Source organism: Sinocyclocheilus anshuiensis, unplaced genomic scaffold, assembly GCF_001515605.1.
Source record: "Sinocyclocheilus anshuiensis isolate Anshui unplaced genomic scaffold, SAMN03320099.WGS_v1.1 scaffold714, whole genome shotgun sequence".
Classification (NCBI taxonomy): domain Eukaryota; kingdom Metazoa; phylum Chordata; class Actinopteri; order Cypriniformes; family Cyprinidae; genus Sinocyclocheilus; species Sinocyclocheilus anshuiensis.
Window position 1 is genome coordinate 176,344 of NW_015546068.1, and position 13,703 is coordinate 190,046.

The 13,703-nt window shown below is 34.9% G+C and overlaps 3 protein-coding genes across 4 annotated transcripts in view; 1 reads left to right on the plus strand and 2 right to left on the minus strand.

The window, feature by feature from the left end:
* The window catches only part of LOC107699617 (uncharacterized), a 4,821-nt gene extending 1,353 nt beyond the window's left edge, over positions 1–3,468 (minus strand). Inside the window, exons 1-5 of the mRNA XM_016500936.1 lie at positions 3,281–3,468; positions 2,327–2,616; positions 1,145–1,189; positions 401–482; positions 188–304 (exon numbers count right to left, since the gene is read on the minus strand). Coding sequence (XP_016356422.1) covers positions 188–304; positions 401–482; positions 1,145–1,189; positions 2,327–2,616; positions 3,281–3,318 — 572 coding nt within the window. The 5' untranslated portion in view covers positions 3,319–3,468. The remainder of the gene's footprint in view (positions 1–187; positions 305–400; positions 483–1,144; positions 1,190–2,326; positions 2,617–3,280) is intronic.
* A 613-nt stretch (positions 3,469–4,081) lies between these two features.
* On the minus strand, positions 4,082–8,974 carry LOC107699648 (transmembrane protein 127-like). The gene is made up of 4 exons (XM_016500967.1): positions 8,672–8,974; positions 7,542–7,877; positions 6,938–7,102; positions 4,082–5,088 (listed from the first exon to the last, which is right to left on the minus strand). The coding sequence occupies exons 2-4, from the start codon at positions 7,777–7,779 to the stop codon at positions 4,778–4,780; spliced, it is 714 nt and encodes a 237-aa protein (XP_016356453.1). The 5' UTR covers positions 7,780–7,877; positions 8,672–8,974; the 3' UTR covers positions 4,082–4,777.
* Positions 8,975–11,701: 2,727 nt separating this feature from the next.
* The window catches only part of LOC107699632 (probable cytosolic iron-sulfur protein assembly protein ciao1), a 5,777-nt gene continuing 3,775 nt past the window's right edge, over positions 11,702–13,703 (plus strand). For both annotated transcript variants that reach the window (XM_016500948.1, XM_016500949.1), the window contains exons 1-3: positions 11,702–12,046; positions 12,838–12,986; positions 13,088–13,199. In XM_016500948.1, the coding sequence (XP_016356434.1) occupies positions 11,893–12,046; positions 12,838–12,986; positions 13,088–13,199 (415 nt within the window). In that variant the 5' untranslated portion in view covers positions 11,702–11,892. The remainder of the gene's footprint in view (positions 12,047–12,837; positions 12,987–13,087; positions 13,200–13,703) is intronic.

Here is a 13,703-nt window from a genome sequence, read left to right on the forward strand (position 1 = left end):
ATAGATGGATGTATAGATAGATAGATAGATAGATGATAGATAGATAGACAGACGGACGGATGGATGGATAGATGATAGATGGATGGATAGATAGATAGATAGACGGACGGACGGACGGACGGATGGATGGATGGATAGATGATAGATGGATAGATAGATAGATAGATAGACAGACAGACAGACAGACAGTTCACACTCCTTCAGCGTCGGGGTGCGGGGCTGCTGGGACGGGCTGCAGGTGATCCTGAGAGGCAGCAGAGACATGACTGCGCCTCCTCCTCCCGCCTCACATGCCTCCTCTGAGCTGGAGCGGGTCACAGCAGAAGGACGAGTGATTTAGATGGTACAGTGAGGTCAGTTAATCAGAGATGCTAACTCAAGGGGTATAGAGATTCGGCACCTGATGAATCCACACTGGGAATTCTTCTCGGCTGAACCACCACTGCTGGATTTTGAGGAATTACTGTTGGACCATATGGACTCTGTGTGGAGCACACCAGACTTATTAGAGTCAACTAAAACTACAATCAAAACCATAAAGAAAAAGGTGTTAGCTGAAATAAACATTATTTTATTTATATATTTTATTTCAGCTAGTTGCCAAGGCAACATTTCTCATTTTCTTTTGTTTAACTTCGTATTAAAATAACTAAAACTGAAATAAAAAGAAATTGAAATTATATCTACATATTTAAAAACTAATAAAAATGGCAAAAACACACAACAAAATTACTAAAACTTTAATTAAAATTCAAACAAAATATGAAATAAAAACTAAAATATTAATAAAAACTATTATAAAACTATTTAAAAAGTATCTCAATAATACTAAAATGAATAAAAATGTGTCTACATCTTTAAAAACTAATAAAAATGACAAAAACATTAAAATTAAAACAAAATCTAGAAATAAAAAAAAACGAATTCAAAATGTTAATAACTATAACATATCACAATAGTACTAAAATAACACTGGATATCAGTTTACAGTAAACAACAAAACAAGATAAAATAAGAAGAAATAAGATCTTTCCTCTGCACAAGTTAATAGTCTTTAAGGGTCTTTCTAAAGCAAATTCTGCATCACTGCATGAGAATATTATGAATACAATTATGAAAAATGAGGCTTGATAAAACAGCTTACCTTTTGGAGAATTTTCATGTTCCATAATCAGCTGATACTGTAATTCTGTAAAAGAAAAAGTAAATATGCAAGTATGAAAATAATATGCAAGATTTTTCATTTTCAGGTGAAAACCATCGTTTTGTGCCCTATTTGTGTATAAACTATATTTGTGACCCTGGAGCACAAAAGCAGTCTTAAGTCGCTGGGGTATATTTGTAGCAATAGCCAACAATACATTGTATGGGTCAAAATTATTGATTTTTCTTTTATGCCAAAAATCATTAGGATATTAAGTAAAGATCATGTTCCATGAAGATATTTAGTACATTTCCTACCATAAATATATCAAAACTTAATTTTTGATTAGTAATATGCTTTGCTAAGAACTTAATTTGGACAACTTTAAAGGCGATTTTCTCAGTATTTTGATATTTTTTTTGCACCCTCAGATTCCAGATTTTCAAATAGTTGTATCCAAATATTGTCCTATCATAACAAACCATACATCAATGGAAAGCTTATTTATCCAGCTTTCAGATGATGTATAAATCTCAGTTTCAAAAAATTGACACTTATGACTGATTTTGTGCTCCAGGGTCACTTTTGATCAATTAAACTAGGTCATGGATGTAATGAAAAAGAATGTTAAAATGTACCTTGGAATACTTTTAAATGTTTGCTTTAGAATGCCGGACAATTTGCATCTTCATTACATATGAATTGATATCTAACATGTTAATTGGTTTTCTAAAATGTAAAAAAAAAAAAATACATTATTTGGCATTTAAAATTGAAATTAAAATATCATGTCAATATTACATTTAAGATATTTTGTTCCTCAATCAGGTTTCGACTCGCATTTCCCTCTTTGTTTGAGGAAGTGACATCATCAGCAACCTTCTGACCACATGCTTCAAACAGAAGTACGTTTGTTTTACAGTCTGTATCAGTATCTCATTACGTTTGGCCTCAATGTTTCAACTGTTTTGGGGTACAAAGATTTTAACCTCTAGAATACTGGGGTAAAGTGTCCCTCTTATCGCGTGCAGTGTCTATGCCAGTTTTCACCTTTGGTATTTTAGACCCTAAGTTTTAAAATGTGATTTTTTTTTTCAAAGTTAAGCAACCTTCTCAAATGAAATGAGGAAAATGTTTGTTACAATGGCACCATTTCCTAAGAAGGACTGCAGTGCAGCACACCTTTATTAACACGCTTCAGATCTTCAATTTCTGCATGCAGTCTCTCCAGCGTGTCTTTATGCTGTTGCTGGAGGAACAGAACATCTTTCTCCAGAGAGGCGATGCGTGTGCCCTGTGCATCTGTCCTGGGCTGAGCAGCTGCTTTTGGGCTCTTGATGTCCACAGGTGGAGATCTGACCATACAGTCGCTGGACAGATGTCTGGGGTATCTCACCCGGTCCAGATCTCGTACCCTGGTCCAGCTGGGCAGGTTTCGCAGGGGTGGCAGATTACTGGTGGACATGGTGCTACTGGGATGAATATTAGATTAATAATTCACTTTAGCACATGTCTTCTGTTTATAACCGCAATGTGGACCTTGCATGAGACAAAGATCTATTCATACGCATCTAAACGGCACATTTTAACGCTGAAAACTTTTATATCAAGTCAAGTCAAGTCACTTTTATTGTGTTCACGTGCCTTGGTGAGTGGAATTCTTGGGAGCGTGCTCCAGACAGTGCAGAAACAATTTACATATAAACATACAGACCTCAACAGATGTGCAATATACACACACATATAGTCAGTACACACAGCGTACTATTAGACATACTTACAGTTAGCACTACACATTATACACAGTATGTACACATTCTACATAATGTAGACATATATACACACAAAATATGCGAAGGTGCAACAGATTATATATAAACTGGATACGCAAAATGTCATGGATGTGCATTGGATGGTATCCAGTGGTAGCAGATAGATTATTGTATTTAAATGCAGCGTGTATGTATAGTCCAGTGTTGAACTGTTGGAGTTAAAGTGCAGTGTGGGAGTATGCTGTAGGGTGCTGTAGGGTGTGTATGTGCATCTTATCAAAACATATGCTATATAAGTCAGCTTGTTCTAAAATGTAGCTGCATAATATGGGTCTGTCTTCATTTACATACAACATAACGTTACCTCATTTCCATAATCGATGCCCCAGCTGATTTCGTCATCCATCACTTCCCCGACAATATTTAACATTTAACATTTAAACGGGTATTTCTTCAAATGAAGGTCATTTTTGTCTTTTCAGCTGAAATGCCGGCGAGAGTCGCGCGGTGTCGCTTCCTGGATGAATCAAACGTTGCTATGGCTACCGCGCGCATCGATTACGACGTGCAGACGCATTGAGGAAACACGCACACATGATTTGGACTCCTTTTTTTTTATTATTATTATTATTTATTTTCCATGTCAGTAAACGTATTTAAAATGAAACACAGAAAGGAAATGTGAAATAATCTAGAACACAAAACCACCAGATAACTAGTAAAACAACCAAAACTGTATGCAAAAGTGAACAGCATGTGTGAAATCTGAACAATTACAGTCCATTTATGTACACAAGTGCAGTATCAACTGTCATGCAGTGATTTTTATCAAAAATAATCAGACCAGAGCAAAAGCTAGACGAGCAAATCGTGGATACAATCATGATCAAATGTGTTAAGACTCGTTCATCGCTCACAATATTACTATCAAAACACAGCAAACACAGTTTCACTAAAAAACAAAACAAAAATTCAATTAATATAGAACACACTCACAATGTGATGTTGGCAAACCTGAAAGCCTCCAAATTACTGGTACATACACTTTTTGCTTTCTAGTTTCTTTGAGAGTCTATTTCAACCAGATAATAAATCATTTTTCCATCCATCTTGGGTATTTGTGGCTATATGTGCGTTAATTTAACATTACAATAACTGATTTTACTTTTTTTTTTTTAATGCAATGGGATAAATCCAGAAGTGTGCAGATACGGCTGCATCCACGGACTATTGATGAATTAAAATAAAGGATACTTTGATACCTAGCATTATTAAAAATAATAATAATCATTTTTTTAAAAAGTAACACAATTGTGACCACTTGAAAAACAGGAACAAAAGTCAAAAGTGCAGCTCGACATTAAAAATGGAAAACATGATAAACCTGTGATAAAGCAGAAAAAAAGACAAACCTTTGGGAAAAAATAAGACTAACTCCCCACAGTTTATTGTGCCAAAGAGGCTCCCGGTAAATGCATCTTCAACAAGCATAATGCTGAGATGCTGTACATATTTCAAGTCTTTATTCAATAATAAAGCCTGGCAAAAAAAAACTTTTTTTCAAAATCTTTGGGGTTTTATTGCCGGATACATGCAAACTACTACAAGATGAATTCGAATGGAATCCTACAAGCAATGCTATAATTATTCTCTTTGATTTATTCCATGCACGCAAGCTCTGTCTGCCAAAGTAAAACGCTCATTTAAATGTGTGCATGGATATTGACATTCTGCATGATCTGGAATACTGAATATATATTCATTTTTGTTGGCGCACCTAAAATCTGAACATCATTTCTCTATCTGAAGGCCAAAGGTGTGGCGTCGGGCAGGGAACGCCTGGGGCGATGGCGGTTGGCGATCAGGGTGTGTAGGCCGGCGGAGGCTGGAATTGGTTGGCAATGTCATAGTCAACTGGGTATGTTTCACTGCTCTCCTCCATCTCTGAGAGGAGCTCCAGGGCCTGCTCCTCCTCCTCGGTGGGGTAATGACGGAGCAGGTTGGCCGCCGTGGCTAAAATGGAGGCACCGCCTGCACCGGCCACCAGGTAGAAGCTGATGGCAAAAGTGACGTAGATGAGCGAGCCGTGGTACTTCTTGTGCTGCTGCTGCAGGGACAGAATCAGTTCCGAGGCCCAGTAGCAGAAGCCGATGACTGTAGCGCACTGGAGCACTGCAATACAGAGATTCATGAAGACATTAAAGGGTTAGTTCACCCAAAAATGAAAATTCTGTCATTAATTGCTCACAAAAAGTATTCTCGTAGCTTTGTATAATTGCGGATGAACCACTGATGTCACATGGATTGTTTTACAGATCTCCTTGCTACGTTTCTGGACTTGGGAACATTTCAGTTGTATTGCTGTCTATGCAGGGTCAGACAGCTCTCAGATTCCATCAAAAATATCTTAATTTGTGTTCTGAAGATGAACGAAGGTCTTACAGGTTTGAAACGACATGTGGGTGAGTAATTAATGACACAATATTCATTTTTGGGTGAACTAACCCTTTAAAGGGACAGTTCTCCCCCAAAAAATGAAAATGTAATTTAACCCTTGTACTGTGCTGAAAAACCTTTACTTAATTTTGTGTTCCCATCAAAAATTGCTTTTATGTCTCTCATTATGCTTTGTTATCATCAGATCTTGGATTCAATCTTTTTGTCAGCTTGTTTTCTTTTAGGCCCCGTCCACACGGAGACGCGTTTAGCTGTATACGCATACATTTTGTATCGTATAGGCGTTTCGTCCACACGGATCCGGCGTTTTGGGAGTCTGAAACCGCTATCTTTTGAAACTGGGTCCCAGAGTGGATAAATCTGAAAACGCCACCCTTGTGTTTTCGTGTGGACAGCGAATCCGTATATTTTCTGAAACGATGACGTCATCAGCCCACGTCTCGCCCCTAGTCAGACACCGCTACGTCACGTAACAGCAACAAAAACACGAACAAACACTGAACGATTGTCTTTTTATTAACTAACATTAACACAGATTAATAAATGTATTGTTCCATGTTCGTTTGTATACCGCGCGCAAGGTTTATGCGCATAGTCCAAGTCGTCTTCTCCGTTTTTAGTGTATCTCTGTGGCAGAATTACAGCGCCACATGCTGGTCTGGCATGTATACTACATCGTTTTGTGTCGGTTTTGTGGTTTCGTGTGGACGCAGATATTTCTTGAGACGAGGGGGGAAAAAAATATAATTTTATATTTTATTTTCATTTTAATAATTTTTTTAATTCTTCTGGGAACTGATTAGTTGTAGGCCTCATTGATTTGAGCTTATGCACCTCAGTTTTTGAGTAAAAAAGCATTATTTGTGCATAATTTTGGCAATGTTCACTCAAAAACTGAGGTGCATGAGCTCAGATCAATGAGGCCTTTGATCAAACAGTTTCAAAACGAAATAGAAAACGTATAAATAATTTAAACTAATTCAAAGAAAACAAGCTGACAAAAAGACTGAATCCCAGATTTGGTAATATAGCATTATGAGAGATTTATAAGCCATTTTTCGTAGACTCGTCAATTTTGATCGGGAACACCACAAGTGTAACAAGATCGGGGGAAAAAATCCTAAAAAATTATAAAGTTGTTATACCCTTTGTGAGCAAAGTCAGCAAGTTTCAGTCCACTGCAACATTAACTAGGATTTTAGGGAAAAAGAAAATCCATCCTCCATGTGATGTGCCTTAGGTATGTGTGTTGATTATTAAATCCAAAATTGAATCTGTTTATCATATAAAGTAATTGTATCTCTTCACAAGACTTGTATTAAACCACTCAATACGTATGGATCCATTTTATCATTCCTTTATGACCTTTTTACTTTTGGTGACCAGGACTTTCAATGGAGGAACAGAAACCTCTCAGGATTTATTAACAATAGTCTAACAGTTTTGGAATTACATGAGGGTGAGTAAATGACGACAGCATTTTCATTTTTGAATGAACTATACATTTAATACTACAAAAAAATAACTCTTTATATTAAGAACTAAATCCTTCATGAATTCGTACCTGTGAGGATGTGAGCGAAAGCGTATCTGCGTGTGATCTTGAGGGCTGGATGTTTGGGTGCAAAGACATCCAACAGAAATGCCGTGAGGCTGCACAAAATGCCCAAGAAACAGAAAGCAGCAATAACCCGCAAGAGCAGGATGGACTGAGAGTTGATGCAGTAATCTGTGAGAGAGAATGAACAAAACAGTTTATCATAAAAAGTGCAAGTAGAAAATGTAATTATGCTTCAAACTGACTTCAAAATGTAATTATGCACACTTCCGTTCAAAAGTTTGATTGCGGTTTCCACAAAAATATGAAGCAGCACAGCTGTTTTCAGCATTGATAATAATAATAAGTTTCTTGAGCAGCAAATCAGCATATTAGAATGATTTCTGAAGATCATGTGACACTGAAGACTGGAGTAATGATGCTGAAGATTCAGCTTTGATCACAGGAATAAATTACATTTTACAATATATTACTATACACACACAGTTGTTTTAAATTGTAATAATATTTCACAATATTACAGATTTTTGATCAAATAAATGCCGCCTTGGTGAGCAGAAGAGACTTTTTCAAAAATCTTAGGCAGTTTATCTCAGTTTGGGATACCAACCCTCGATGAGTTTGTCATCTATATATCCCAGGACGTCTGCAACACCGAGCTCCTGTCTGGGACAGTTTCCACCATGGACGCGGAGCCAGGCTGGTTCTGCCAGGGCCGTACAGAGTGCAGTGATTGAAAGCGCCCCGGGCAGTGCCGATGCTAAACTCCGCTCTGGATGTTTGGGTAGAGCTGTTCCAGCTCTCCTCCTCCGGTTTCCAGGCGCAGCTGTTCCCGGGGGTGCGTACATGGTCTTAAAATCTCTGAAAACCCTTGATTAAAACAGTAAAACTCAAATATGAGTTTGAGTGAGAGTGGACAGATCTGGGGTTTGACCTCCGCTGGGCACTACAGACAAACAAATCAAAACAAAAATCATGTTACAGTAATCTGGAGCAAAACATGAGACTACATGTGTTTTAATTCATGGAAATGACTAAGAACTGAGTAATTTCTACATATTTGTAGTATGTTAAGAATTTTATTGATTGATTATACAAATTATAGATCAATAATTAGAGCAGGAAAATCTTGTTGTAATCAATAAAATAAAGAAAATAATATTCAAAACGAATAATTTTTACATGTAGATATTCAGCAGATTCTTTTATCCAAAGTGACTTATTTTTATTATTTTTTTTTAGTAATAAAACGACTTATTTTGATTATTAATAACAAAAAACTATTGGTAGGCACTGCAGACACTAATGATAATACAGCAGCTTAACCTACTTGTTTATCACTTTTAATCATTATTATGTTAACTAATTTTAAATGAGAAAATAATATTCAAAACGAATAATTTTTACATGTAGACATTCAGCAGATTCTATTACCCAAAGTGACTTATTTTTATTTTTTTTTTTTTAGTAATAAAACGACTTATTTTGATTATTAATAACAAAAAACTATTGGTAGGCACTGCAGACACTAATGATAATACAGCAGCTTAACCTACTTGTTTATCACTTTTAATCATTATTATGTTAACTAATTTTAAATGATTAATTACTGGTCAGAATAAACATACACACTTAATAACAGAAAAATACATAAAGAATACTGCGATTTTTTTCAATCTTCCAGTTGTATAACAAACGATTAATAGTATATTATACCTTTTATTTAAACAGTATATTTACCTGTTTGCTGTAACTGAAGCTCCTCTGTCAGTTTTTAATCAGATTTGATCATTTATGACATGAGCTGGCCTTACACCTTCACAAAACCCTTTAAAACCTTCTCAAATCCCACCGAAATATAAAACAACTTAGTAAAACAAATATATAATGTGTTCAGTCTCGAATTATCCCTCTGGTCTCCGCTATATCGTAGACATTTTCGTGTGTTTTATTGTTGGTTTCCAGTAAAAAGCGTAAACAATAGTCCGTCCACTTCCTCCATCAGACGGAGAGCTCCTCCTGCCTCGGACTTCCGTTTCCTGTGTGTTGCCGTTTGAACCAATCAGACGCGTCCTTCAGCTGACGTCAGTCCTCGAGCACATGCATGACGTTTAATGTGAACAATCGAAACTATTCTGAGTAGTAACTAATTACATGTAATCTGGATTACGTAATCAGATTCCAAAAATTAAGTACTTGTAATTAGATTAAATTACATTTTAAAATACTCGTAATCAGACTACAGTTACTTTTTTATTGATTACATGATTACATATCAGTGTTGGGGAAAGTTACTTTTAAAAGTAATGCATTACAATATTGCGTTACTCCCTAAAAAAGTAACTAGTTACGTTACTTAGTTACTTTTTATGGGAAGTAGTGCGTTACGTTACTTTTGCGTTACTTTCGCGTTACTTTTTAAATATGAGCAGGGCTTGATTGTTTTTAATATAAGAAGTTCTATTTATAGCCAATGTAAAAGCCCTTTCACACCAAAAAGTGTAATGAATAAACCTCAGGCTGAAGCAAAAGTAAATTCACGTCTGTACGGTAGAACGCAGGAGAAGAAATACTCTTCAGCAATAAAAAAAACAAAGCACAATTGTTAGTTTATCTAAAGTCATTTTTGATTATTAGTATGGTTGAACTTGATCATCAAAGGTCAGCAGCAAAGACATTAGTACGTAACTCGCATTACTTGTAATGTGTTACCCCCAACACTGTTACATATTATTTACACAATAGCAATATTACTCATAATTTATTGATTCTCCCCAATTCCTATTTTTCATCTTTTTAAATGTTCCTTTTTAAAATAGCCTACCGCTTATATACACTCAGAAAGTCTTCCAGTTTTGTGGGCATTCACACAAAGACCAGTCACTAGCAGTCAGGTGGCTATAATTACACAGAAACTTGAGAGGCCACACAACATTTGGCCATACAAAAATCATTTTCAGGGGGAAAAAGTGTTTTAGCATTGCACCAACTACTGATAAACACTCATTTTTATTTGTATTATTACTCAGTAGGTTATTTAAACATGTATTACTATGTCTTTGGAAGGCTTTTGTCTTTCAAACACATTAAAATGCACATGTTATTTCTTATTTACATGTAATGCAGGCATTCCCAAACTTTTTTGTCATCTGAATCACTTTCACCTAATATATTTACTTGAAGTACCCCTGAGATTTTAAAATAAACATTAAAATAAACAACAAGTATCACATTTGCATGTTCACAAGTCTCTGATGTTTGTTAATGGTCACATGAAATACAGGTAAACAAATAAAATAGTCAATTTTTTAGTAAGTGTTTTATTTTTATTGATGATCATTTAAAACGATTTTTTTTTTTTTTTTTACAATATTATGATTTTAGTTAATTGTAAGCTTTTCGTTAAACTCACGAACCCCAGTTTGGGAAACCTTGACGATGCACTTCATTTTATTAATAACAACGAATGGAATATATTTTCTTACTATTTGTATCAACAAGATTATCCTATTTAAATCAATGTGATAAATGAGTTTGGTCCAAAGTAATCTAAAAGTAATCAATCGTAATGTGTAATGTAATGGATTACTTTACAAACTACAATTTTTGTCATGCCTATTATATTTTTTAAATAATAATTTGTAGATCAATGTACCTCATCCATGGAAAGTTTCAGGGAAATATAATTGATAAAATTACATTAAAAAAATTACTACAATTTTTGTCATGTCATTTGGAATCAGTAACGGACTACAATGATAAATGAGTTTGGTCCAAAGTAATCTAAAAGTAATCAATCGCAATGTGTAATGTAATGGATTACAAACTACAATTTTTGTCATGCCTATTATATTTTTTAAATAATAATTTGTAGATCAATGTACCTCATCCATGGAAAGTTTCAGGGAAATATAATTGATAAAATTACATTAAAAAAATTACTACAATTTTTGTCATGTCATTTGGAATCAGTAACGGACTACAATTTGTAAATAATCTACCCAGCACTGCCTTCAAAGTTTTTTAATGGAGGCACAGATTTAGGTGTTCATTACAAGTATTTTCATGACCATCATGCCATGCGTTCACTGTGAGGACAACATTTCATCCATGTAGGCACAAGAGTATCTACATAAAAACAGAGATATGTAATGGATTACTTTACAAACTACAATTTTTGTCATGCCTATTATATTTTTTAAATAATAATTTGTAGATCAATGTACCTCATCCATGGAAAGTTTCAGGGAAATATAAATGATAAAATTACATTAAAAAATTACTACAATTTTTGTCATGTAATTTGGAATCAGTAACGGACTACAAATTGTAAGTAATCTACCCAGCTCTGTCTGTTCATGTGATGAAATATAAGATTTCCTCATAATACACGTATGTTCATGCAGAGATCATTTCACTCTTATTTCACATTTTGCTATTATAGGAAATTAAATAAACCTAATAAACTAAAACTGAAACTGAAGACGTGCTTTCAGTTAAAATAAAACAAAATGTATTTAAATAAAACATTAAAAAAAATAATTAATAACATTAATAAAATTTAATTAAAACGCTAAATTAAGTTAAATTATAATAGGTCTCACTGTATTTGAAAGATTTTAACGTCAACCGTTAAAATAATTACGTAAAAGCTCATTTCCCGCTCATTTTACGTTCATGAACACTTTCGCTACAGTCCTGATGGTGGCGCTGCTGCCGCGCTTTTGTATCAACAGGAAAACGCTGAAAGCACAAAGCAGGAAGTGCCCACACTCCAGTCCAGTAGGTGGCGGTAAATGCACCTTTCAGTTGGTTTGCCAACCACCAATACAATTTAAAGAAGAAGAACAAAGCAGGAAGTGGGAAGCTGCTGATAAACACAAGTCTTGAAGTTGTGACATTTGAGAGAGAACCGTGTAGCTGACGGTGGAGGACTTACATGTCATATAATCACAAATATAATGCAGGTATCTGAAATGAAGGGCGCTCTGGAGCTGCTGCAGCGGGTGAGCGCTCACCCGGACGCTCGCTGCTGGTGCGTCGCGTGGAGCCCGTCTGGTACTTTGCTCGCGTCATGCGGCGGTGACTGCGCGATAAAAATTTGGGGTAAAGAAGGTAAAAATACAACATGCATGGTTTTTTTTTTCTTCCACACATCGCCGTATGAAACCATGCACTTATATATGAAAGCTGAAGTATGTCAAGTTGAAGTTAATATGTACAGTGATGCACAAAAAGCAAATAATATAGGTTATGCAACACCCTACACACTTTTTGCTATTTATTTAACATGTACTTGCAAAACGGTATCTGATTATAGATTATTTTGTACATACGTATTTTACACATATATTTTTATTTCTATTTATATATATATACATACACAGGCGATCACATTTTTTTTTTAATAATTCGTATTTTTAATACAGACTGCATTTATATGATCAAAAATTTTGGGATAATTAATATTTTTGTAATGTTTTTGAATGACGTCACACAAAGACTGCATTTATATGATCAAAAAATACCGCAAAATATTCTGAAATATTATTACAGTCTAAAATAGCTGCTATATAAATATAATTAAAAATGTCATTTATTCACATGACAAAGCTGAATTTTCCAGACACCTGAAGACTGGAGTAATGATGCTGAAAATTCAGCTTTGAACACAGGAATAAATTACATTTTAAGACCTATTCATATAGAAAACAGTTATTTTAAATTAAAATAATATTTTACAGTATTACTGTTTTGACTGTATTGAATAAATACAGCCTTGGTGAACATCTTTCTTTTAAAAACATACAAAAATCTGAATTATTCCAAACTTTTCACTGGCAGTATATATTCATCTTATTTTATTTTTCTTGTTTGTGTCTTATGTGTCTGATCTTTGTTCTCAGGGGACAGTTGGGAATGTAAGTGTGTCATGGCTGATGGACACCAGCGTACAGTCAGAACGGTGGCCTGGTCTCCCTGCGGGAAATATCTGGCATCAGCCAGCTTTGATGCCACAACATGCATCTGGAAGAAGACGAATGATGATTTTGAGGTTTGCTTTTGCATAAGCATAGTTTCAGACCCTTAAAAATTCAAGGAAGCGACATCATTCACATGTTGTCAGACTGACATGTCCGTCATGTGTGTTTACAGTCCCTGACAGTGTTAGAAGGTCATGAAAACGAGGTGAAGTGTGTCACCTGGGCTCCGTCTGGAAACTTACTAGCCACCTGCAGCAGAGACAAAAGTGTTTGGATCTGGGAAGGTATGTCAGGAATGAATAGTCTCTCTATAGCAAAAATACAACCTTTTTTTTTTTTTTAGAATGACATGCACTGACGAATAGTTCATAATAAGACAAGTAATGTGTTTTAGGAAAGTACATTTTTGATTTCATTTTCACTTTAAGGTTTGACTTTGACTTTAAGGTAGCAATTTTAAGTTAGTATATGTATCATCATAATTCCCCAGTTAAGTAATCAAAGTAGATTAACACAACTGTTTTGTATTACAAGTTTTCTGAAAGGTTGTTTAAATATGCAAATAAGACATTATCTAATTAAATATGCATACAGTATTTGCGTACATTTCATGAAATCTGATCATTAGATAAAGCCATTTTCATTTTGTTGGTATAGTAGAGTTAAAGGTTTTACAAAAGGAATATTGGATATCTATTTTAAATACTCCATAAATCAGAAAATACTGTTAACAGCCAGAAATATATATATATATATGTATGTGTGTGTGTGTGTGTGTATGTATATAT